Genomic DNA, 27,815 nt, shown 5'->3' on the forward strand with positions numbered 1-27,815 from the left:
GTGAGCTTTCTATTGCATCGTAAAAAACTTGGTTTAGAAAATCGGTTGTCAGTCCCTTTAACTTAAATGTGAAATTGGGTAGATGGCTTATTTATGTCACCTACTTGAAGCATGTGCACCAACGTGATATAAAAATGTGTTTCGATCACACATTAGGCACATTAGTATAATTTTAGTGGGTGAGAATAAATATTTATGACCTCATTGTACAAGGGCCACTCATAAAGTTTGCGCCATGCCATTCTTGGAAAACTGGAACTAGTGATACAAATGATGGGTTGCAAGACAAGCATGTTCCTCTACTTCAAGTGCACTATAATTGGTGCATGCTGTATTAACTGAGAGCACTTCTATTGTGTTTAAACTGAAGTGATACTGCTGAAAGTTCTCAAGGAGGAAGCAACCTTAAAATCAAAAGTGTTTAAGGGTGAAAAATTGGAGCTTCCCTGAATGCTTGGTCCTTTGAAGGGGAGCTGGATGCTCCACTTTTGTGCACCACATTGGTTTAGAACAGGGGTCTTACACTGGCTTCTGTGAACAGCATCTTAAGGTTCCGTGAGTGGTCAGACCAAATCTGACCCCATTCCTATTTCTGCATTCACTTTCACAATGCAGAGAACAAATTTTTCACTGCATCCTAAATTTAAGAAAGCCATTATTGCAGTCGCACACTAAATCCACAAAGTGGTCTGCAGTCAGCGAGAAAGCCACCTGGAAGTAGCGCAAGACTCTTCACTGTGCGACTTATGGGCTTACGTTAGTCGTGCTGAGTGCTTTTAATTTGCACTTATGGTACAGTTTTTAACATGTGAGCAAGAATCGACTCGATCTGCAGGATGAGGGCCACTTTCAAGTTCAGCGATATCTGCTTGGTCTTCTCTTGTTGCTGTTGGACAACGATATTGGTCATGCATTATTAGGTGGTTTTGGGTTCAGGCGCTTGGGTTTCAGTACAGTTTTAACACAGCCAGGTTTGCTACCACAGTTGGTCGATTTCATAGTGAAAAAGTGTGACAAGCATTTTGATACACACAAGAGGCACTGCTGTGGACATTTAGAGCCAGCATTGTGATCGCATAATCAAAGAGTTTATCAAAAGGCCATACCACAGGTCAAGTGACTCGTGGCATTTGTTTTCTAAAAAATAAACTTTTGTATGCCCAACACTTTGTTTGTGTGACATCACTTATGGTGTGCCAGGTTGCACTGTGAAAAAAAAAAAAAATCGCTTGTCTTGTTATTATCAGACAGTGAAGAAATCAATGACTTTCACGAATGAAGAAAACGCGCTGGGCCGTACCCTTAAATAATAGAGGCCACACATAGATGTAGTGATGATTTGGTTTGGCAGGTCCAGAGGAAAGGCTACCCCCATCTTTTTCCCTGTGACAAGCAGGTACTTCTGCACTGACAGCATTTAGCATGCAGCCGAACTCCCTCTCTCTCCCTGTCACACCCTTTCTCGCTCCTTTCTTCATTCTATAGTTCTCAAGCTTTCTGGAACCTGGCCCCACACAGCACCCTTGGTTTAGGAGATAATTTAAGCAGCATGCTGTGGGGGTATGTGAAATAAGTGGTGGTAATGGCTGGGTTGGTACTGGTAAGGGTTGAAGGTCAACCTGAATTATCTGGGGCTGTTGCTCTTACTCTGAGAGATTATGGCTTAAAATGTCAAAAGGCTGCAGGAGATGTTACACTAACCTGAAACGTATGAACAGAAGGCCAAGAAAATTTTTTTTTACGACAGTGGACTAATTCATTTTAGATGGTGGCACGACTTTTTTGGGCTGCAAAAGTCCGCCCTGTTTTTAGTTTCACCAGATTGCTAACTATAGCGACTTTTTGAGTGAACGGACACAATTGTCTATAAAATATTTTCAGGACAACAAAAACCTGTTACTTCATCACTCACCGTAGATGTTTAAATTATGTGCTTAGACTTACGTGCACAATAAAGAACCACAGGTGGTTGTTGCTATGTTATGGAGTTCTACACTACAGTGTCTCTTGTAGACCACTGCACAGCTTTGGAATATATACCCACATCACTTAGCTGTTCCTGGAGTGGACTGGTTTATGGATAAAAATGGTGTGGTCTTATGAGTGCTTTTTCGGCTCATATATGCTGGTGGAAGTGCATAGTCTTGGGTGGTTAAAGCAGAGGGCAACAATCATATTTTCTCTAATCCGCATTTTATATTGTGTTCCTTCATGAAAGTAGTAGGAACTTTATGAATGGCCCTTGTATTGTAATTGTCCTTTATTAAGGACATATGGCCAGGTGAAAGTTGTACCTGTATGATCAAAAGCATTGGAGGCCGTCGTAACGTTGCTCTTTAACCCCTTTTCTTTTCTTTTCTTTTTTTCTTTCTTTGCTGCATACAACTAGCAACTAGTGATGCTGTTAATCACGTCAACCCTTTGTATGAAAAATGCCAAGGTAACACTTGCATGTGCTACCATCGCATGACTGTTTGCCCACTGTGCATGGAGCTTTGTTTTTTTTTTACATCTCTTTGGCCCTCGCCATGAAACAAAACGATTGGCCTACGTAACGTATTTAAATTCATCTAATATGCAAGCAGTTTGTTTTAAAGCTTATAATCTCATATCACTTTGTAAATCAGCTTGCCATGTTGCACTTGTCTTATTTCTAAAATAGCTTCTCTGTGTTATGTAAACCTTATGCAAGCTCTATATTTAAGGATTATTGGTTGCACACCCTTAGTGCTTTTTGCAAAAGCTTATATAGCACTTTTGAATTGTTGATAACAATTCATTCATCTATAAATTTTTTTCAGCAGCTTGTGTTTTATTGGTATCATGAGTAATGCATATAACTTCATAATGAACGTAATGTGCTTGCTCCAGTAATTTTAAGTGCCGTTTCAATCGAAGGTAAATCCACTCAAGTCACTATATTTTGCCAAAAAAGCTTTATTCATTTCAGTTGAATTGTCAGAGAGGATCACTATATACTCAGCTTTGATTCTCAGTGTGGTATATGCTATAGATGGTTTCGCTGTTTGTAAACAAAACAGCGTACACTTGAACGCCGCGCCCTAGGAAACTTCCGGTGTTGGACTTCCGATGTTGTTTACTCAATTGGCCCGGCGGTGTTGGCGTGGTGCATTTGTTTCTGCTGCTCAGTTGTCTGTGGCACTTTCTCCCCGACACATAAAGGGCAATGTGTAGCAAGTACATGAAAGGATGCATTGGTCCACAGAATGATACATTGCATAAAGTGAATGTAAGCTCAAAACACGTGCCTGAAATGGGCCAGTATAGCGGCGCTCAACAGCACCGTTGCAGCACACGTCATAAGGATAGCGCACTTATTATTGTGCCAGTGTCATCCACTGGGCACTTTCGGTAGCGATTGCGTACGATCATCATTGATCACAATGTAAAGTGTCTAGTGTAACTGGGATAATGCATAGCACACTCATGTTAAGTTGCCGGCCCTCATCGCCCTGGGTGCAGCGATGACCGTTGATGGCAGCATTAGGGCATCCTTGTGCTGTGTGATGGTGCAGGTTTTACAGGCGACATGTTAGTTGTTTGCAACTCGTCAGTGTTGATCTCATTGATAAGAAAGGTAACTGGATCACATTAATTGATAACAAACAATAACCATGGGCACTGCCATAACGGCGACATATGCTGCGTGGTGGTACACTTTGAGTGCAGCTACATATGTATCCCGAGCATTGCTTCTAACAGTGAACATTGAGAACTGTGGCCCAAACATCAAGAAACAATTTTCGAACGACTTTTCAGAGTCTACAAGCTTTCACGTATTAGATTAGGTGTTGCGATTTTGCATAGGCAGAGGACAGCAGCTTGTGCGGAACACGGATTAGAAAATTTGTTCTTTGTAATTGGACACCTTGGACTAACTCCTTAGCATCGTGTTAGTGCCGATAAAGTATGCATTAAGCTTACTTGCTTTGAATAAAGTGGACAGAACATACACGTGAGTTTTTTGTGCACATTAAGTTGTCTCGCCTAATCGGCTGCATTACGGGTGCTCTTTCGAGAAACTGAATGTTTTCACTTGTGAAAGCAAATTATTCCCTCATTGCATGCAGCATCCCAACACTACACAGCAACACTTGAGTATCAGGCACTTTGTTTGATTCATTCTAACCACCATAAACATCGCAAAAGAAGCAGTGGCAGCCAGCAAAGCATACGAAAAAAAGCATAACCGGAAGTTTTCTAGGGTGAGTTTCTGGTGAAGGCGCAATGTTGGCAGAGAATAGTGAGTGCTGGAGAAAATGTCTGTAGCCAACCGTTTCAGTTTCGGTTTGCATTCTTGATATAACTATGTCCGAGAGAGTTCTTTGATTTTTATTAATGTTTGATGTCTTTCATAAATGGTTTTTCAGCAGCTATAGGCTTTTTGTATATTTTGCCTGAGTACAGTCTTTCTTACAAACTTTTATTCAGACATCAGTGTACCGATTGCACATCCAACTATACAGTAACGCAATTAAATTGACTGCTCCAATTGCTGGTAAAAAAAAATTCACTAGTGCCTGATTAAGTCGTTAAGAAAAGCAACGTAGCTCCAGTACTGCAGAATACTTTGCTTGCTAATGAGACCTTGCAAATTAGAGTGCCTTGTATAATGAAATATTAATGAGAACTAACAGACAATAACGCCAAGGAAAGTACTTTCCTTGGCGTTATTGTCTGTTAGTTCTCATTAATATTGTGTCTAACAAAGAAAACGAGCCCTTAAGAGCCATCTTCTTTCCTTCATTGTATAATGAAAGCTCAGATATATATTTTTTAACTGTCCATTGCAGATTTGAAGTGGTAATTGATTCTTTGTGCAAGCATTTTATTTTTAAGGTTTTACCAAATCGATATCTTTGTAAAGGTGTGCAGCAACTATGACTCACAATGCCCATGTACAGTACGGTCCACTGTTAGAGGGAACACGCGAGCGCATGGCCAGCGGCCCGTGGAGTGCTAACTGGCGGCGAGATTTGTAAATGCGGTGGCGCATGTGCATAGAATTGTAAAGGCGCCGCGCCCTGTGCCCTGTTTCGTCTGCTACTTCTCCGACCCTGCGCATGAAAGCATTGGAAAGCGGTTCCGTATTTTCATGGCGCGATTTATCTAGCGCCACTCTGCCTGCTGCTTGTTGGATATCCAGAAAGCACAAAAATTATATGGTTTTATTTATTGCTGCAGTTTTTCGCTAAGAAACATCTGCAGAAGCTCCTTAGATAAGATATTTGCAATATCAATTCGATGTGTTGTCTATGAAAATTATTCTGTTACAACGTATGCACACAATAAAATAATGTATAGAACGACACATCAAGGTAAACTTGGAGGAGAAAGCTCATTGGTTATATTTTTGTGAGAGAGGGTATATGGGGCAAGAACTAGCCATAAGACTTTTAAAGCACGCAGTGTGGGTGTGTTGGTGCACGTCCATGCTGTGTTAAATGCTACCAAAGAAACAATATGCAACCTGTGCAAGGAGAAGAGGACCAAGAATTTCCACAATTCTGCGTCAGTGCTTACCGATAAGCCAGTCATATTTTTCACATACTTCTCGCTGCAACTGGCCACTTTTTGTAACAGATAAGGCAATTGACATCTGATGCAGCAAACATACTAAGCTCGCCCTTGCGACCATATAATATCTGCTTATTAAAGAAGCGGAAGGCCGCGGTATCAGTTGCTTTACACTGCGAAAATGAAAAGCGGGAAGGGTCATGGCTCGCTAGCGCACGCCGAGCGCATGGGCAGAGAAGTAGCAGACGACGCAGGGCATGCACCGCCTTCATGAACCTATGTGCATGCGCCGCACTTCGAAATCTCACCAGCAGTTAGTGCTCTGCGGACCGCTGGCCACGCACTCGTGTGTTTCCTCTAACAGAGGACCGTACTGCACATACACAATGTCATTTGAATGTGTTTTTTTCTAGCACTATTATCTGATAAAAAACTTGTGGCAGTAGAAAAATTACATGCTCACAAAAAATGCCATTTGCAGCATTTGCTATTTAAACTTATGTGTCCAGCTTAAACATCTAGGAATTCTAGAATAGACTTGTAATTATTTTATTGACATTTTTATACCTTTCCTCTATTGAAACCTCATTGTCATACACATATTCTTTCTATAGTTTTGTTTTAATGACTACCTCAAATAGAGTGTTGTTTTGCAGCTTTGAACGCCCAGGCTGAAGCAAAGGTGTCAGGGGAACGTCAACAAACTTCGGTAAGAGCTGTTAAAGTGTACCCAACATTGTTTTAATGTAGTGTAATTGATCCAAGTTAAGCAGGCAACTCTCTCTGCGGCCAATGTCATTTATAGTTCATTTTTCACTGGTTTTAGTCTATAGAGCAAGGTGGGCAGTGATATGATAAAGAACTTAAACTGGTGCAAGAAGAGGATTCCATTGTATAGGGCTTAAGTGATATTGTCGAGCTTCTTTGTGCAGGAGCTGCATTTGTGTATGTTGGATAGGTTTCCAGTTATCAGACGGCGAATGTTAGTGTCAAGAACAGCCATGCTGACAGACAGCGAAGTGCCACCAGTATTTGCACTTCACTGTCAGTCTCTTCTCTGTCCCTTTTCACGATATATATTTTGCACAAGAAATAAGTATACAGAGTAATGCTATGTTTTCTGTTTGAACTGGCTGGCAGAAGGGCCTGCATTGGCTTAGCTCAGTGTGCAACTGCTATCATGGGCATATGCATGCATGGCGTAGGCTCCTGCATTTTTGCTGAATGGCTGAAGTTAAATTAACGTTGCACCCCTTCTATGTCTATGTGATGCAGCACATAGACCTCTTTCATGGTGAAAATGAAACTATGTACTCAAAATTCATTACTCAACTAGCAACAAGAAGGGACAAGGAGAGACTTTTGTTCCATCTTGAAGTTGCATTTTCCAGTATTCCATCATACCTAGGCACTCTCAACCTAGTTCGCTGAGATACTTTCCTTCTGTCTCGCTTGAGTAATCTGGTGTTGACATGCTTGCACTGCCTCATGCTGACTAGAAATGTAGCATTTGAAAGCCACTCGAGCAGTTTATAATGGAGACAGCTACTGACATGGTATCAGTTCAGTAGCAAATGATACCATAACCAAGCAATATAAATACCAGGGTGCACTCGTAAATGAAAAAATGGTTCACTCAAATACCCGCAAAGAAAGGCTGATGATGAGGGGGGAGCGGCTGTGATGAAACAGTGCACTTTAGAGTTAAAATAAATAAATGGTAGAGCAAAAAATTTGGAAAGGAGTAATGCACCCTGCCATTAACATTCACAAGTTGCCGTTGTATATGCTTAAAGTCAGAGTTCTTGGTAGGGTTGGAAATTAAACAAATGTTGGTGGGCCAATTATATGGGGGCCCATGACAACACAACAAATGAGGGCGACATGGGGTTGGACCTCTTATAAAGTCAGACAAGTGCAGAGCAAAATTAGTTTTGAACAAATTAAGACTTTGGAACATGGATTCAAAGAAATAGGGAGCTAAAGTGCACATATATCTGTACCTTAAAAAGTGTGGACACAACATGGCAAAAGAGATAAAGTTGTAACAAAGTACACAGGGTAATTGAATGTCTAAATGGATAACCTAGAGTCATCAAAAAGGAAGTGGAAGAAATATAAAGTGAATACGAAAAATGGAAGAATGGAAACACTAGAAAAAAAAAGCTATGACCAAGGAGATTCGCAAATACAGCAAGAAATAAATCAGGAGGGAAAAGATGTACAATATCACAACGGACAGTGCCTTGCAATTGAGGATCGAGGTGGTTCCCTGAGAGTGCATACATGCCAGAGCAATAAAGTATTCTCGACAGGATGGTTGTCACACGTGTCTATTCCAGTAAAAATGCAGAAATGACTCAGCACATCATAACGAAATGCCACGATTAATTCACCCAGTAAGGTCCGTAGTAAACATCCACTTCCCAGACACACTGGTATTCAAAGCTGATATGGGCTGAAGCATGCATTAGGTCACTGATCGAAATAGCAAGAGATTGACAGAGCCAAGGTCATTACACTCCTAGGTTTAGAGATAGAGGTTTTAAAGAAGGAAAGGCCAGAGTGATAGGCGAAATACTAGACTACGATATGCGTAATACAGTTGTCACACAGTACACATTTGATCGCGATTGACTCGCTTATCCTTGCTGCAGAAAGGAGCCAATCACGGTCAACAAATTCTATTTGGATCGAGCTCAATCACTATTAAAAATAGTCATGTGTCACCAATATAATGCTTGGTAGCTCATGCAGGCTACATGGGCTGCATCACCATTTGCCGCCGCACTGTGAATTTAAAAGGGTATGGCAATTAATAGACATTATCATTACTTTACTGGCTGTGCCCAGAAGTGTGTGCTTGCATTTACAGTACTATTCTAGCCACTGTATAGTCGTGGTCCCTAGTGTATTCTAGGCACCGTGCTGTAATTTGCAGTAACCATGTGTACAGCAATGCCAGATCACAAAGCCTAGAGAGCTGAGCAATCATATGTTGCTGGAGGCATCGTACATTCACGATGTCCTCTTTGTATTCTCTAGACAAGTGCGCCCTTGCTGCAGCCATGCGTGCCATACGCACAAGGTTTTCTGTGGTATGCATTCAAATGCTGCTGTGGATGGAGCAAAGTTTCACTTATCAAATTCAAGGACGCTTAATAACGGGTGCTAGTCTGTTGCTGCTAAACATGGGGCCCCATTGTAGACATAGATCTGAGTGGCTTTCGGGCACAGCCTACAGGGCTGCAAAAGCTGCATCCAATTCCTCTGATTTGCGCTGTCCAGCTCCAAAACCTCCAAAATGACATTAGGCAGTTTTAGAATAGCATACGCAAAGAGTCGCTACGGTCCCCCACTATTTCCGTCACTTAACGGGGTAGAGTGTACTAGGAGCTGGGTAAAAATAGCCCCACCCCCCCCCCCCCAAAAAAAAAAGAAAAAATAAAAGAAACGAGGACGCAGGAACACAGTACTCTGGACAAGCCCTGAGCTTACAACTGACTGTTGTAAGTTCAGCGCTTGTCTAGTGTGATGTGTTCCGGCGTCCTCGTTTTTTTTTTTTTGTGCTGTTTTTCCCCAGCTAAGCATGTAGCTACTCGCCCAAATCAAAGTCTTGCTCGAGTACTAGAAGAGTTTGAGTGGGACGAACGAGGGGGTTCAACGTGAGGCGCCGGCCGTGGACAGAACAGAGGGCGCTGTGATCGAGGGGTATATAAAATAAAGGGACCTCAAAACGCTTCTAGCACACTCTAACGGGGGCCCACAAGAGGCTAGCGTGCGACAAACGCTAACACAAAGGTTTGCTATGGTGGCTAGATAAAAGTTTTGCGTATGCTATTCTAAAACTCCCTAAACCACAGAATATCGCTTTATGATAATCATGATAAACCCGGCGGTATCAAAACGTCGGATCGTGTTCAGATCCTACTACACGCATTTAGCCGTCAACGTGGTGGAAGGGATTAAAAAAAAAAAAAAAAAAGAACGCATGGTGCGCCGAGTGGCGTCGACTTGATGGCAGCCATAGAGTACGGTGCCATCGATGGAAAAGCAAAATATGTATAAATTCTACTGCACATATCATTTATCACTACGGCTACAACACAGAAAGTTTGAAGTTGGTTGAAAATCCATGTAACAATGTTTTGCCGAAGTCATTAGTTCTAAAGACGCGACGCGAGAATGTGCGGACGAGAGATATTCGTGCATCCCATCTGTGACGTTGCCTCGTCTGATGAATCAGACTGCACTTCTCGGACAACGTGACAACGTTTGTGCACACGATGTCTGAAAATAGTGAGGTTCGGTACGCCGTGAGATCCTCTTGTTCGCTGCGAAACCGAAACTGCTGAGCTTTCGTCGTGGGGATCAGACGGCGAGTGCGCGTGCGCGGCTCATTCAAACTTTATTCCTGCACCTTATCAAGAAATACTCGTGGTTGGTTTTTGGTCCGCGCTAAGGAATTCGGTGTAGACATACGCTAACGTGACCTTTTAGGTGTGCGGTACGGCGGTGGAAGCTTCAGGTTTCGACGCTAAGGATTGAGAAATGCTTCCCAGAAATTCAAGCTACGCGTCAGCACAGGTAGGGATTGCTAATGGATTGCTAATTGTGGGGCGGTGCGCAGGTTCACTTGTCTTGTATATAGTTGGTCGCCGCGCCCAGGCAGGATGCGTTTTATGGAAAGTGTTTTTATTTTTTGTTTATTTTTTGTTTATTTTTGGTTTATTTTCGTTGAGTGAAAAGTTTTTCAAGGGAGAAATAATTGTTTCTTTGCCATCATATGTCTCAGACATCGATGCAGCTGCTCACCGCTTCACCATCAAAGTGGTTCTCATTAATGCTCGTGGGAAACCTGTGCGTATGTGTGCATAGGTGTGCGCACGGGGGGGGGGGGCACCCCCCCCCCCCCACTAGTCACCTAAGAAGAGGGAGGCGCAAAGTTTGCCCCATACTTTGCCTTAATAGGGAGGGGGGCGCCGCGATGAACCTTCGCCCCCCCCCCCCCTCTCCGAAGGGGAACCTTGCGCACGCCTCTGTGTGCGTGGGGGGGGGCGTGATAGAGACAGAGTGAGGAGAATTAAACAGGGGAGGTGATCTGACCTTTTAGGTATGCGAGTTATACATAGACCTTAAGGAAACTTCGAAATTTCAATTGGGGCTAAACTGAACCCCTCCTGACTATGCCTATACAAAACCCTCCTATATTTGCTCCTATATTTGCACTTCACATGGGGTACTTGTGCATGCTTTTGCTTATTTTTCATGTTTTCATTATTTAGCATTACCATTAACTTATCAATATCTAATTTCTTGAGGCATATAAAGCATTATTATTATTATTATTATTATTATTATTATTATTATTCACATATGTCTCTACTTGCCTGCTGTTTTGTATAATTGCCCTATTTATGCATTTATGTAATCATCGGAGGTCCCCCTGGCAGTTTTTTGAAAAACTCTGGGACTTCCTGCTGTAATGCTCTTACCATATGTAACTCGAGCACAACTTTTGCAATAAACTTTACTTGACCTAAAATGACAGGAAGATAAAGAATACAAGAGGTGTAAAAAACAAATCAAGCTCATAATTTATTTATGCTATTGCATTTTCAAATATGGAACCTTGTGTTGTCATGAATCTGCAGTTATGACTTTCATTTCTATATTGTTTTTGCAGGACAAAGGCAACAGCACCACAAGTGAGTTTTGGCTCATTTTTCTATAATGTGCGCTTAATGTATGTGTGTATGGGCATGCAAAGTGTGTCTCTCTCCTTCAACATTGAAGGTGCCAGTGTTGTTGCATATATAGGAAAAAGTTGAGATCTTCCTTGTGTGGGCGTTTCCCGGCAAACCGAAAACTTTGATCCCTATATAATACAATAGACTTCATTTGTACAAAACAACTATGCCATGAAACAGATCATTGTAAGGTGGCTCATTGTTAACGTTAAGTGCTGCATGCTCATTGAGTCTATTTTTCCTAATTTGTGGAGAGATTACTTTTTCAAAAATGTATCTTTATCATTGTGTGGACCATCATTTTTCTGATTTTTCTTTGCAGATAACTGTGTTCCTGTGCTGGGCCGTACAGCAGCTGATGTGGCAGAATTGTGTAATGTTAATCGAGGAATACAAGGACACCATAATTCATGCTACTTAGATGCCACACTTTTTGCCATGTTTTCCTGCACTCACACTTTCGATGACATTCTGAATCGAGAACCTGAACATGATGACATAGAACAATATGAGGAAATCCAGAAAGTGCTCCGCGATGACATCGTTAACACTCTTCGCCGGTACGTATGTACTTGATGTGCTATTTTGTACATACAGTCAAATTCTTTGACAATAAAATTTGTGGTCCTCATGAAACATTTTTCTATAGAAATTTGTAAATATGAAATATACAGATTACCATGAAACTTGTACAGCTGATGGGGGTGATGCTGACTCTGACAGTCAGCTGTTGCAGGGCTTCTGCCATTGCTATCTCTAGTTGTGTTCAGAGATACCCTATTTTCTTGTGTATAACCATCCCCTGCATGTAACCCGTACCAATCAACTTCAAGCCACAGAAAAGTTTTAAAAAGATCCCTGAATATTTGTTGCACATTTCAGCCACACAAATTATATGCTTGAAGATTGCAAGAACCTTATATTTTATTTTCACTTGGTTTCACTCATTAGTGTCACCCCCCTCCCCCTTCTGTCCTCACCTACTGTCTGTTTCAGCTCTCACTGTGGTTGCCAGCTTCTTTGTATTGGTTTGAAACAGTACCGTGAAGCCACCTTCCACATTGAAATTCGTGTATTACTCGCACGTCGAGTTTCACTCTTAATTTTCTGTATTTTTTTATGCAGAAATTATGGTAGGGTTTTTTTGTGTTTTAAGTTTTTTAGCATTCATACCTTGGCATTTGGGACTTTTGTGAGTATCTCTCTCAAGTACATTTTTTCTTTCGGTGAAGGCAATGTGCAGGCCTGCTCCATAAAAGCTTTTCTGAAGAGAAATATGCGAGTACTCACAGACTTCATTGTGGTGTTAATTTTGATGCACTAAATTGTGTGAAGCGCTCCTGGGGCATAAGAAAAACTTTCTTTGCAATAATTTCACTGAACTGGTATTATTTATGCTCTTTCTATGTTCTTTTATTACAACCTTGCTTGTACCTGTAGTTCTGAAAGTTTATCGAACCAGCAATTTCAGCATCACTGGAAGTTAGCGTGTTCAAGCACACTGCAGATTGAGTGCTCTGAACCGTATACAAATAGAAATATGGATAAGTGTCACTACACCCTGAGTTAATGTAAGGAGTATGTTAGCTGCACGATGGACTAGGTCTGCACCTCGTTCGTAGCAGGAAGCAGTTCAACATGGTATCACTTTGATTCTGGCTATAAAGTTGAATGTCTCTTGCTTTGATAGTGTGCTTATTTCAGATAACCTTTACTTACCACTATACCATATTCACTGTTTTTGTCTATCTTTTTCAGCGACCGTTATGTGCCTAGCGAAAATGTTATGAGGCTTCGGCAGCTCCTTGATGGTTTGGGATGTGTGTCAGGACTCACCACTGAAGAGAAAGGTGAGTATGTGTCTACAGTATATCCAATACTCCATATTCTTTTAGAAGCAATTTGTCTAAGTGACAGATCTGATTGACTAAAGGCAATACTTAACTTTTAACTAATATGAACAAGGTCATAACGGGCACCGCTTCCCAGATCATCGAACTTCCTAAGCCTTTTGTTTTGCAGTTGCACGCTTTTAGCTATGACGGACACTATAACAATGGTTCATGATAAGCTGTAGTCTTGTCTTAACATCATAGTCACTTCAGCTTCACCATGCAGTTATTCATCATGATCAGCTGGTGTCTCATATGTTTAACAGCTGCGTTATACTTCTGCTTTGCAACACTTCCTCTCCTGCTGCCTCTGTCGCAGTCATGAGTTCTTACGTGGCACCCCGGGTACTACTAAATAAGCATTGCTATAGAATGTAAGGGAACTTAACACCCTCAATAGAGTGTGGATGTTCAGTTCTTACTCATTGTCCACAGTAAGGAGACACTGTGACAGTGAGCTTGGTACAATGAGGTAGTGTGTTTATAACAGGCTAAATACTTTGGCATGCACCTTTTTAACATCCAACTGTAAACGCCGTAACCTTAAAAAAAAAAAAAAACTGTGGCACATATGCAGTGACAATCTGATTGGTCCTAGGTTAGGTGCATAATCCAATTGCTTATGATGAAGTGATGACAAATCGTTGGAACAGGAAATGTTGCTAGAGGCAACGTTTCGACAAGTGGACTTGTTGAAATGTTGGCTGCAGCGACATTCCCTGTTCAAAGATTCCTCATCACTTCAAGCCCCCATCTTCCCCTGAACTTCTTTCTTACTTGGTTATTCTGTTACATATAAGGTGCTTGAATATCTCAAATTGATATGAAGAAGATGATGGCTTGCTGTGACGAACAAGTATTCCGTCGACAAGCTTTTGCCAAAAGAAGGAAACAATTTTGACCGCTTCAGCAGTGTTTGAAATTCTTGCTTGAAATTGACAGTAACATCTTCAAAGATGTGTTCAATGTGTTCAAAAATGTGTTCAGCATGTTCTGCATTGTTGCTGATCACAATGACTGGAACAGATGCCACTTTTTTAACATAAATTACTGCATTCATCAAAGCTGCTACAACAGGGTGGCCAGAAGTAGGCATTATTGGCAGGCACACAAACACTGTAAACGTTTCAACACAATGTACTTGCTTCTTCAAAGGGCACACGTATGCAGCTTAGAATACACTCACAGACAACACACACTATTTTGTGCCCCCACTCAGCAACACCTACACAAAATTCAAAGTAAGGAAAATCTAGTAAGGTTGCTTGGACGCACTTCGGATAAGTGACTGTTCATTGCTGCCTGTACGGGCCTATGTTCATCTAGCATGTCTCTACCAAATAGATGGGGGGCGAATGCTAATCTAAAGGAGCCCCTTCTGGATCCACCAAAGCCCATTAAATTTACCATTGCTATAGCTTTCATCCAATAATAATAACTTTCCCTGGATCTGTTGTGAGAGAGCTTGTGTAAAAGTAAACAAGCATTATGTTTAAGGTGGTTGGTTTGTGGGGTTTAACGTCCCAAAGTGACACAGGCTGTGAAAGATGCTGTATTGAAGGGCTCTGGATAATTTTGATCTCCTGGGGTTCTTTAACATGCACTGAAATTGCACAGTACATTGCCCTCTAACATTTCGCCTCCATCGAAATGCAATGTCTGCAGCCAGGATCGAACTCGCATCTTTCAGGTCAGCAGCCGAGCACCATAATCATTTGGTCACCACAGCAGCTAAACATTGTTTAATCAAAAGGTTCTGTTGTAGTACCTAGTAACAAAGTTTCTTTTGTTTGGCTTATCTAATTGTTCTGTGTAAACTTTTCAAAAATATCATTTTTTTAGCTCGTGCTTAGATTGTTGTGTAACACTGTTTAGGTGAACCAGCAGCATTTTCCAACTGTGGAGGAATATATGTTGCATTTTGTTTTTCTGTTTTTGCCATATTTTGCTTTTTGGTTCAACATTCAATCTCGACAGTGATCTAAACATAAGTGAATTCCCCTTCCATATTAGGATTTAAGCAACTGTACGCTTATGTTTCTCTGGCAGAGCTTATGTTACTCTGTACGCTTATGTTTCTCTGGCACAGTGATGCATTCCTTCTCTCGTTTGTCCTCTGAGCTTAGTTTGGCACGCAAGCAGAGCTCATCCACAGTCGAAGCGGCACTCGTGTAATGTGAGCGCCTGCAGCATCTAGTGGCCGCTACTGCGGGTTTGTCAAGCGGCTGATCGCAAGACAAAGCTTGCTGAACCATAACACCTGGCTGCGCATTTGTTGGTGTGGAGCTACTTATTTGTGATGAACAACTTATATCCGAGTTTCAGCACATAACGAACAAAGCGGCCGCGAGGCTGACTTGGTCACATTTGACGCATTATAACTTGTTAGCAACCAAAATAATGCAACGTTTTTTTATGCAGAATGATAGATGACGTCCTTGACTTCAATCAGAGGGATTTAAAAAAAAATTCAATATGGCTTTTTTGAGAAAACTGTTTTCAAATTTCGGCATTTTCAGTAAATCACTTATGTTTCAGACCAATTATCGAGTAAAATGGAGCGTGATAAAACTACGAAAATTATCTTAAAAGAAAGCGAAAGTATCAAAGTTAATATGTACTGATTTTTATTATCATCACTTTAACTTGTTTGCAGCAATAACTTCCTCAAATACAGGTATTTTGTGCGATTTGCCAAGTTTGTGATTTTTTTCTTCAAAAGTGCTTCGACAAAGAAGAAAAATAATAGACTCATAAGATTGTATTTAACTTGTTCTTTGAGGGGAACAAATATTGTGACCGAGAAGTGCACCGTTTTTTCCCAAGGCGCGCTCAAAATTTAGAAATAGTGAAATTGGCGGAAAACTGTTTCTTGCGGCTAAAATTTGTATTTTTTTTTTCAGGCGAACAAAATTTTTTTTCGCAAAACTAACTTCTAAACCATTGTTCTGGGTGTAATGCCTAGAACTACAGCAAATTTCATCAAAATCGGGAATGGTGACCGAAACCTCGTGTTCGATCTTATCTGGACACACCCACTACACGAATGAGTCGTTTGGATTGCTATACATAGTCTGCTGTTGTTTAGGTGCAGCACAAATCATGCTTAGTATTACAGTCTGTATAGTGTTATTAGGCTTCTCTGCTTTATTCCATGCTTCTTGCAAAGTAAAAGGAGTTGACGCTGACAAGCGACACTGCCTTTACGGCAACTAGTGGAACATGTTGAGCCGCGGCGCATTCGCACGAAGTGCACACATGCGCAGTGAACTGCAGGCACAAACACGAACCAGTTTCAAGCTCACCTATCACTGTTCACAGTGTGTGTTGAGTGTATGACTTACTCGGCGCTGCACATAGAAAAACCCAGATAAAAAAATGTTTCATGGAGTTTTCTAGCATTACCACTTTATGATTAGACTCTCTAATTGGTAAGCTTTCTGTTGCACTAAAGAAAACAGGTGCCGTAAAAATTGGTTGTCTGTCCCTTGGGGCAAACAATTGGGGAAATCCTTGCAACATTCAGCATTTGTGGTATGAACTTCCAGCTGTTGCACATCATAGACACTTATGCTTAAGGCTGTAGCTATGGCACATTGATGAATTAACTTTGCATGTAGTATGTATGTCATGATTTATTTATGAACACAAAATGATGGCGTATTTGATGGACATTCATGAAACCTTATTGAAAGGAGTTTGGGGCACAAATTTTTTTAGTAGAGTGAAGGAACCATGCTTGCTCTGTGGTGCTTGCATTAATACTCTTTCTTTATTGGTAATATTTTCATTAATCTTTCTGGCTTAAAGGGTAATGACATGTTTTTTTTACTATTTATTTTCAGCATTGTAGAAAGGCCTCAAATCTCAAAACAATTAAAAACAAAAAAATACCATTAATTCTTAGAACACCCTGCATAATTTAATATAACAGCTTCTTTATAGCCAGCTTCAGTTTCGTTTCCAGAGTCTATAGTATCTCTATACTGAATCATGTCGTGACCCAGGAGGCTGTCATCATGTGGTAGCTGTAAATTGCAGCATTTTGACGCATGCTCTGGCTACTTTAAATGCTTGCACTTGGTTAATGTCATCATGGTGCAGCTGACTGAAGTGTCAGTTGTCAGAGGAGAGAGCCTCATGTGTGATAGAAGTATCAAGACAGAGGTACTTCATTCAGGCTGACTTTTCCACCATTCCGCCGTTAAGGTCATCCTTCTTTCTTGAAAAGACATGTCTGGACAGCTCTTGTACAGTGTGTGGCATCAACAGGTGTTGCTTGTCAAAGACAGTGCTAGGTAACATACTCTAGTGTTAGTGACATGAAATTCTACTTTTAATCTCAAAGAAAATTGGTGTCTTACGGATGGTGCCACAGGTTGCTTCCAGCCTTGTGGTTTCAATGGACAATCTATATCTTGCTTTTTCTATTGCAGAAGAAAGGTGAACATGAACTATTTCTTCTTACAGATCCTGAAGAGTTTTTAAATTCATTGTTCCAAGCATTAAATGTGCAGCCATTCTTAAAGCTAAGGTGAGTATTTAGGGGAGGATTCGATTGCTTGATGTTGATATTAAATTATTTTGCACTTTTTGTGTGCTTTGTGTGCCTTTAGTTTTCTTAACTTAGGAACTTTAAAATGTAACATGCTATTGGGGGTTCTAATTTATGCTGAAGCACAACCGATTTGCACATTAAACCATATGAAACATAATGACAAACCTAGTTGATAACTGCAGTTATCTTTGCTGAGAACTGAAGGGCTTGCTTCTCTCCACAATGCAAATCAAATTAGTGTGTTTTGTTATTGCAGGTGTCTGTTAACAACTAAATATATTTTTCACATGGAGCAGTACAGCAATAACAAAGTTCTTGGCCTTTCCTGGCCCTTGTAAAAATAAATATCAGTAAACTTCAATGTTCCAGTGATTTGCACTATTGTGCATCTTAATTTATTTCTTATTTTACTGGAAAAAAAAAGGACAGGCAATTTTGACTTTTTCATGTGCTTCTGCAGTATTTTTCTGCATGTGTTTGTGTATGAACATACCCTTTGATCCTTACAAATCGTAAATCAAGCTGTTAGCATTTTTTATATGTTCGCTATTCTTTGCATGATGTAAGGAAATGTGTATTTTTTCTTTCTTGACCACATGGAAGTGTCCATGCTGCAAATATTGCAAGATGGAGCTGTTCGTCTAATTTCATTTGCCTTTAATTAATTATCTGTACATAGTGCAATTCTAAATGTTAAAGATGTACACATTTTGACAGAGATCTTTCAAATTGAAGTGATGCACCTAGGCTTGCATACTTTCTCGATTAAAATAGGGGAATACATTTCTGTATGCTCTTTATAAGCTTTACATTTTCTTTTTGAAAGATATCCAGTGCTGAACTTTGGACACGAGCACACAGAAAGACATGATGAGACTTGTGCTTGTGTTAGAAGTTTAGCATATCTAACATTTTTTTAAACATTTTTTTCAAAAAGAAAAATATGCATCACCAACTAGCCCCACAACATGTCTTGTTAAGCGAACTTTCTATTTTCTGTGTCAGTAATTTGCAGTACACCAGACCACAACTTCTGAACAGAAACGGTAAGATTTGACGGTGACGTGATATGTCACCATAATGGATACAGAACTTCATAAACCTCATGCACTGCATATTTCGGTACATAATAGCCACAAACCTATGCTCCTGTTGGCATCAGAGTACCCGTTAAATTGTGCAGTGATCCTATTGGGGTACATCTTGTGTAGGTATTCTGTTGCTGGATTAACTACAAGAGAAACTCCACTAATTTAATTGTGGCTGGTTAACCAAGAACATTATCTGTTTCTTCAGAGGTATTATGCCTAACTTCACACACACACACATGCACACACATAGACGATGTCAGTAATTTTCTGTCTTGCAGAACACACACATGGGGAGGGGGGGGTGCTGAGAGCTGCTTTCTTGCGTATTATCCATGATACTCTTACAAGGGGAATAATTTTCTGTCATGCAAAATGACACAAGTCAGGAAATGAATTTATAGGGCTCGTTTCTTTGTTTGACACAACGTTAATGAAAACCAGCAGATAATGAAGCCAAGAAAAGTATAGGGGACATTAATTGTAAAACCAGCTGCCATATTCTAATGAACAAGCCCTCAAAATTCTCTTCCTTTATTCATTCATAGCGAGGATCTCGTTCCCGCAGACCTGATGCCTTTAGGTAGTATGCGAGGGCTTATTGGTCAGCTGTCCGCACGTTAAAAGATCACGTGCTACGTGACGCCAACTGGCAAAAGAAAGGTGTTCCATACTCGCCATCATGGCTACGAGCGGTGCTGAATAACACTCCCAGGGTTTGCATGCACATAAATGCCCCACAAAGTGGACGAGGGGACGACCGCTGCCGTAGCTCCATTGGTAAGAGCATCGGGCACGTAATCCAAAGGATGCAGGTTCGGTCCCTGCCGGCTGCAAGTTGTCTTTTCGTCCACTTTACTTTATTCGCATCTATATCACAATTGCTACGATGCACTTAAAACAGTACAGTTAACGTCCCCTATACTTTCCTTGGCTTCATTATTATCTACTGGTTCTCATTAAGTCAGGAAACACACACGAGGGCTTGTATGGTCTCGTCCTCTGTTTTCTCACCATTCTGTTGTTTTGCACTGTGGAAAATTGTGGTACTAACGAACACTAACTTGTATACTGCTGAGCTTTTGTGTCAGGGGTAGTAGAGAGAAAAATAGCATTGTTTTTCTTTAGTTTCTGTTGTTAGCAGACAGCACTGACGTGTGAATATGGCAGCTGGTTTTTATGGTCCAGCGCTTTATATGAAAGTTTAAAATTTGTGTGGCTCACGTCTATGTGGTGGTGGCTTGGAGATTTGAATGCAAATGGCATGCTTGTGCCACTTAAACATATGTGCATTGACTTTATATTTTCTTGTCATAGTCTCGTCTTGACAGTCATGAGTCATAGGCAAACACGAACACTATTGGAGCACTGAAGGGTTTCATAGCCTCTTAATGTGCCTATTTTCATATAGCTTGGGAAAGTAACGAGTGCACCCAGACATATTGTATGCAAAGCCTTTTAGGCCTGAATGCAATGGTCATAGGGTTTGTGAGTAAGGCATTGTTGTTATGACCATACATTTTTTTAAGGTAAAAAGAAAAGGATACAGTTTCTTAATCTCTTAGCTTACCAGCATATATATTATCAGGGAAATGCCAACTTTGAGTGTTTGGCAAGTGGTAAAGTAGTCAAGTGTGTGTGTGCATGTTAGCTATATAACTGTCAAATTCAATGCAATGGATGTCATGTGCAGCTTTTTTAAATTGGTTACATCCAAGGATTTCACTTGTGTTGCTTTTCCTAACCACTTCGACTGAGTTATGTACTTAATTTTCATGAGTTCTTTTCATTGTGATTCAAACATGAGAGGGGGTGGATGTGAGAGCTTCAATTTCTTCTGTTGTGTGTATTGTCTGTGTGTTTTATGTGAGTGGTGCTCTTGCAAAGGAGTCTTTTTTTTTAGGCAGTATCTTGTTTTCGAAGACCGCTTTCTTCTTTATGTTTACCTTTCAGCTCACAACAAGAGACACACCTTTATCAACTGTTTGTTGCTAAAAATGACCTACTGAAAATTCCTACTGTGCAGCAGCTTTTCCACCAGTCCATTCATGAATGCAAGCTAAAGCTCAAGAAGGTCAGCCCTTCTCAAATCTTCTGCTTTTTTTATCTAACGTGTTTGTAAAATGCTATTAGTTTTTCATCTGCCATTTCAATTACATTTTTTAGGTGAATTACATTTTTACATGTATCTTCATAATACTGCATAAAACTTTATTTGCTTCCTCCAACAGTATTGTTTTTAGCTTTTATTTCTTTCTTGCCAATTAACGCAAAATTTGTTCAGAACATGACTGGCTGATCTAAGCTGCAGACAAGCTAAACTAACATGCCAGTGAGACTAGCGACTGACACATTTTCCATGTATTGCAATCTTCCTTGCATGCTTGGTGAAGAAATTTGCGTGACACATATAAAGTACCAGAAAGCTGGATTGGGAGTTTTTCATGACGGCCTACAATTTTTCCATTGACAGATGTAAAAATAATGTTTGAGATGTTGACTTATTAATAATATTTGCTAATTGCATAATTAGGTGAAGTACAAAAACATTTTTCTGACTTTCTCCAAGCGACGGCAAGCAATACATCTTAGTTCTGTCCGTCTATGTGGAACTTACATATTTTTAATTGCGGCACAAATTATGTGGGATGCCTGGTATAATCAAATGCCTGTCTCAGAAATAAGCTCTGACACTTAATGCGGCAATTTTTTAACATTGCAAGTAAATGCGCGCATCGAGTTCAGAATGCCGTCACGATCAACAATGCCAAACGCGGCAGCGCTACTAGCTGCGGGTGCCCCACAAATTCCAAGAAATAATCCCTCCTCCTCTTCATGCCTTTTGGCATTCCTCATCCCCTCAACGTTTGCCATGACGCCAACATGTCGTCTGCTCGTCATCTACAGCACCTGTTTGTCCGCTCGCAGGTACACGCGCTTGCTTCTTTTCCTCCTCGTACAGTGATGAGGAACGCTAAGTCGGGAGGAGAGACGAGCCAACGAGCAAAGGAGAGAGCAAAACGAGAGGGAGCATGTTTTGTATCATCAAACGCATGTAACTCCGTTATTACGGCACCGTTTCAAGAAATTCTTACGGCTTCATGTTCGTTGTAGACTCTTGCACAACTATAGCACCGCAACTAAATTTTGACCTCTGGGTGGGTCAGGGGCTTTTTAAGGGCACAGGCTAAGCTCTATACCTCCCATGCATTTTTGACCAAGTTAAAGAACCGTTTTCTCAGTAACTAAAAAAAAAAGGCATCCACATAATGTATACACAGTTTTCTTCCAAATTTTGTGCTCTTTTAACTGTAGCAGACTCATCAAAATTTGAATTAAAGTACTATTTTCGTGAAATTGTTTCCACTAGGACTTAAATTTTGACTTAATTTGCATGTATGAAAACTTGTGAAAGAAAGACCGGGAAGTGCATATCTTGAATTCTACCACAGCAGTTGTCTACAATTGTGTAGATGACAACGAAAAAGATTCAACTGGTTATCTTAGAATACATAGGAAATAATGGTACCCAAGTAATAGAAAACATGGTTTTGAGATGATTGAGTTTAAAGTAGGAAAACAGCTGAAAAGCGAACATTTTTTGCCACTAACATCGTTCAACCAATCTATTTAGTAGCCACCAGCTTGGTAATCATTGTTGAAGTAATTTTTCTCGCTTTCCAGCCTGTTGCCTTGCTTGCCTTGCTTCTTTTGTGAGCTGTCGTGCAGCTGTGTCCACAAAGTATTGTCGATTGTGGTCGACTTCTTCCAGAAAATTGATTGTGTGTTGGCCAGGCTTCAATCCAAATGATTTCTAAATGCTGGCACGTGCAGTACCACCGTTATTAAACAAAAGAACAGCATTCAATGTCGCAATCCCGAGACTGTGAAGCTCAAACAAAGACAACAAACTTTCTGCGACACAATTTCGATAAGCTCAACACTTTCACTGCACAGTTTGCACGCACAATTCTGTCTAATTACATCACAAAAAATATCCATGTCCATCAGAGAATACCTGTTGCAGCCTGCTCAAATTCTTCTCCTTGAAAGGCGCTGAAGAGACTCAAAGCACCGACATTGAAGAGCTTGCTGCTTCAGCATTCGGCACCTCCACAAGTCACCAGCATTCATTTGCATTAGCAAGAGAACCGTATTGTTTGCCACGATATTTGCGCTTGCTGAAGACCTTCTTTGTCCTCGGCTGCAACAGGCGCGGCATCAGAAACAAGGTGCAATACACCTAGGAACTAAAATTCTTCTAACAGTCTCGCTTTGAAGCGCAAATGCAAAAAAAAAAGAAAGAAAAAGCGCTCACCGTCTTAGGATTGCCTTGGCTGAAAAATCAGCTATGCAATAGTTTCCCAACAATTTCTTATGTATAGCTAATTCCAGACAAGCGTTTTGGTGTTCATACCTGAAATTGTTTTTTTAGAAAAATTAACAGTAAGTATGGTGCACATTTGGGGGATCGTGGTCGGAGGGTCGTATTCTCTCACTACTTGCTTGCGGAAAAACTGTTTTAGAGCCACAAAAAGGACTTTCTAAGAAAAGTGCAAATATGAAAAATATGCGTAAAATGCTACACTTCCCCAATTTCAAAGAAAAAAAAAATTAATTTTTGCAAAATTTTAGGGCAAACGCAACTGAAAATGCAAGAGTAGCTTTTGCTGCCTGTACTTCTTTTTGTAAGAAATAGTTGTTGGAATTGGGGAGAAGACACTGAAGAAAGCTGCATAATTATTTAAATGGTCAAAGAGGTACCAAAAAGTGATGATGTGGTAGCCCTCAGGCAGTGCTGGATTAAGGTAGCGGCTAAAGGGACCGCAGGCCTATTTGACCATTTGAAAAATAGTTGCTGACCCAGCATGGTAGCTTTACAGGCAAGGTGTCGCATTGCTAAGCTTGAGAATGCAGGCTTGGTTGCTGTCCGTGGCGGCTGCATTTCGATGGAGGAAAAATGCAAGAACATCTGTGTACTTTCATTTAAGTGCACGTTAAAAAAATCCAGATGGTCACAAGGTGTGAATAAGACAACACAGAATAGAAATCGCCGGACAGTAGTGTGTTGTGCTGTGATTTCTATTCTGTGTCATAATCTTTTTTGCACTTTTTTACATCATGAGTCAAAACCAACTCGCTCAACTTTCCAGAGTGCAAAATTCCATGATTGCATTACAATATAGTTGCTGCCTGTTTGCTTGGCATTGAAAGTGAAAGCCTGTGTGGTGTGGTGATGCAGCTCTTCGGTTAATTGTAAATTTGTGCTGGATTGATAATTAGAACATACCATTGTGCACATCAGTTAGTAACTGTTTAGTCAATTAGAAAGCAAGTCAAGAAATTAGTTGCCTGAACCCACGAATAATATATATATTATGTCAGTGCTCAGTGAGTGTAATATGTGTGCTTCAAAAAAATTCAAGGTTATAAACCAGACAGTGCAATCATCTTCAAAATCGTAATCATTAGGACCCGAAAGCGCACTTAGCCCCAGGTCACAGAATTTCTTAATCCAGCACTGCCTTGAGGTGATCTGCAAGGCTTCCTGCTTGAAGACTTTAGTCCTAGTAAATTATGATTTAACGGTTTTTGGAAACTTTTTAATATCAACTCAATTCATATATTTGCTGCAGATTCCAAGAGCACTGATCATTCAGATGCCTCGCTGTGGAAAGCAGTTTAAGCTGTATGACCACATTGTTCCGAGCCTGAAGTTGGACATTACAGATGCCTTGGAAAATTGTAAGTGCATGTAAATGCATGAGAGTTTTGTGCAGTAATGTTTTATATAGTGTTAAAGTTGAATGGGAGTGTATCCTTATATTTGTGCTGTGGGCTTAGATAAGAAACTGAAATATTTCCAGAGCAGATAGTCGCCTCCACTTTTGAAACTCCACTACAGGGCAGCGAAAAAAAAGAATGGGAATGGGTCAAGAGACCTGTCTCTCAGTTGGACACATACAACCTAATGAAATCAACAGGTAATGAAGCCAAGGAAAGCATAAGGGGTAATATTTGTCATTTTTAAATAAAGGTAGTAACTATGTCATAAAAGGAGAAGAATTAAAGTGGAAAAAAGAACGCGCTGGCGGTGGGCACCGAACGTGCAACTTGTGAGGCAGTCCCCACCGGTGGTGAATTGTTCGTTTGTCAACTTTTAATTTATTTCCATTTATGGCATAATTTTTACCCTTATTTAAAATTGAAAAATATTGCCCCCTCTGCTTTCCGTGGCTTCATTACCTGTTGACTTAATACAGGATGTGTACTTGTAGTCTTGCTTAGGTTGCATAGTTCATCTCTCTTTCTGTATGCAATATGTGTAAAGGTAAAAAAAAAATTGTATTACTATGTCATACTTGAGTATCCTTGGCATGGAGGGCTAAGAGAAGTAATTTAGGTTCTCAATAATGAAGTCTGGCAGTGATATTAAAGTAAAGTTGACTGTCAGTGGCACTTCTTTTAATATGCAAAAGCATCAACCTTTAGAAAGACTACAAAAAGATATAAAGAGAAAGAGCACAGATTCTTGTGCTAGGCTAGGGACAAGCGTGTGTGTTAATTGCAGGAGACATGAAGAGTGCTTTTGCCATTAGGACAGATGTTGCTTTTGTATTCTATGTCAATTTTTACAATGAGTCAAAATAAAGTCTAATGTGAATGTTGTGAAGGTTGTCATATGATGACATATTCCAAGGAGATATGGCATTAAAAATTTAAGACAAACTGTTTTGCTTTTGGGCAAACTTCTCCCTGTTGAACTAAGACAAAACATGGCATCAGCCAAATGAACAACCATATGTAGCACTTGTCAAATTGAATGGCGATGCCTAAATCTTGCATGAGCCATAGGCTCTATGGTGCACCCAAGGACCAAAGTAGATAGAAAAAGCCGCTTAGTTATGCAGCCAGAAGGCAAAAAAAAAAAAGGGTTTACACACAATTGGTTGAGTAATACTGTCAAGCAAAGGAAGTTTTTCTTGGCCTTGAGTAGTTAGAATTATAGAACTATCACTTTCTTTGCATTTGTTCAAAGACCCCCTACAAGGTACTACATATGGGATGAGAACAAAACAATATAAAACTTGAACAAGTCATCCACACTGTCAGTTACAAAGTGCTGTTTGGCCATCCATGAAGGCAGATGAATTATTGCTATCAGCAATGTGGTAGGGAAGGCTACTCTGGTTTGCGGTTGTGAGAGGAAAAGGTTACGAAAAGAGAGTGATAGTTCATATAGGTGGGTGAGCATCATGTAATTATATTGGCCTGTGTGTAGCAACATGTATGAATTTGACAAAATGAAAGGCATTTGGTGGAGTGAGCTGGTGTAAAATTTGTGAAATAATGATTAGCTCATGGAACTACAGCAATGAAATTGAGTTTCAAAACTTGATTCTTCTTTTAATTATGAGCGAACGGGCATTATGTCATATTTCTTCGTGGATTCTAGTGCTTGATGAAGTAAAGTTTCCAAATGGGAGATATATATTCATATTTTAGGCTAACAAGTGCCTTATGTGCTAGCAGTTTTACTTGCTGAAGGACATTATGAAGGTTATGTTTTAGAAATCCTAAAGTTTTATTAGCAGATGTCACATCAGCCACCTGCAAGGCTCACTTTGGGTTATGCATGACAGCAGGTTGCAACATATTGGCACATTCGTGGTCAGATAATGTTGAACCGTTATTAGACATTTTTATAGCATTGGTTTACTCTGGGTTGATTTTATTTATTCTTTGATTGTAACAGACTATAGGAACCCGTTCTTGACTTCCATTTAGCAGAACAGAAAATGTGTTCCTTTTGTTGTCCAGTTTTTTTGAAGTGTGTTGTGAACCATGGGTGACTGCAGTTAGGGTGAAGTTAAATTGTCCAAGTAAACTGTACTACAAGATTGTTCACCTTATTGGTGAAGCAACCAGTTTTCTTTTACGGAGCAGTTTTCAAAGCCTGATTCAACTGTGTGATAGAATACATTCAATCAACCATTTATTGTAGCATAATTTCCTTTTTTGTATAGAGAGATGATTTTCTTGTCTGGGTAATGTACAGCAGGGGAGAAAGAGAAAACAGCGTGAATTAGAGTATGGTTGCTTGTTTTGAACAGGTAGCTAATGTGACACGCTTATGGGATGGCTTATTTGTGTGAGGTATAGGGTGCTCGCAGTTTTAAAGGTTACAGATGTTGTCTTGCTTGTGTATCTGTAAAAAGTTAGGGCCAAGGTATAAGTACTTCAAAATTTTTGCATAACTTTGCACCTATAGAAAAGCAGTTGGATTAGTAAACGTGGCCTGTTGAAGTCGCCAAAAATCAACATACACACATTCGGGCACTTTTTAGTTCATTAGTTCAAGGTGTGGCAAAGGTCACAAGGCAAATCTGGATTACTGTTGGAAGGACAGCAACAGACACTGAGTAGTAGCAGCTGCGGTTTAGCACAACAGATAAGCCATACAATTTTAAGATTGATAGCCATATGAATTTATTAATTGTGTGGCATATCAGCTGCTTTTTCTTTTTTTTTTTTTCACTGTAATATGTGGACACCACTGCCCCTGGTATCCTGCCTATCTTTACAAAATGGTCAAAGTTTGGTAGATTACCCAAAACTTAGCTGTCAGAAATATGAGTGGTTAGGCACGTTTTGGTTAGTATAAGTCATTCCTTTTGTCAGAGGGAACAGTTTTACTTTACAGTTACCATAATAGTTAAAAAGAACACTGCAAACATCCAAGTGAATGTACAGGTGATACATCATACACCATTATGCACAATTATAAAAGATGTGTTTATCTATGGCCAGAAGGAAGAAAATGCTGGCATAAGCTATGTAGGTGGCATCATTTGCTAGTGTGGAAATGCATATCAGCTTCATACACAACAAAATTACCTATGTACATTCTCAAGTGGAAACTATTCCAAGCTTCATGCAGTTAATAACAGGCTGAGCAGTACTGCCTGTCTGGTGCTTTTGTTGTTTT

The 27,815-nt window shown here is 40.2% G+C and overlaps 1 protein-coding gene across 6 annotated transcripts in view; it reads left to right on the top strand.

Moving 5' to 3' along the window:
- LOC119407328 (ubiquitin carboxyl-terminal hydrolase CYLD) overlaps positions 1-27,815 on the top strand; it is a 98,173-nt gene that overhangs the window by 57,108 nt on the left and 13,250 nt on the right. For 4 of the 6 annotated variants that reach the window (XM_049419315.1, XM_037642091.2, XM_049419321.1 and 1 more), the window contains 8 exons: positions 2,390-2,440; positions 6,195-6,247; positions 11,225-11,246; positions 11,611-11,848; positions 13,047-13,138; positions 17,651-17,714; positions 20,780-20,900; positions 24,463-24,571. In XM_049419315.1, the coding sequence (XP_049275272.1) occupies positions 2,390-2,440; positions 6,195-6,247; positions 11,225-11,246; positions 11,611-11,848; positions 13,047-13,138; positions 17,651-17,714; positions 20,780-20,900; positions 24,463-24,571 (750 nt within the window). The remainder of the gene's footprint in view (positions 1-2,389; positions 2,441-6,194; positions 6,248-11,224; positions 11,247-11,610; positions 11,849-13,046; positions 13,139-17,650; positions 17,715-20,779; positions 20,901-24,462; positions 24,572-27,815) is intronic. The other 2 variants (XM_037642087.2, XM_037642073.2) reach the window with 1 other exon arrangement.

This window comes from Rhipicephalus sanguineus, chromosome 1 (assembly GCF_013339695.2).
Source record: "Rhipicephalus sanguineus isolate Rsan-2018 chromosome 1, BIME_Rsan_1.4, whole genome shotgun sequence".
NCBI classification, from domain to species: Eukaryota; Metazoa; Arthropoda; class Arachnida; order Ixodida; family Ixodidae; genus Rhipicephalus; species Rhipicephalus sanguineus.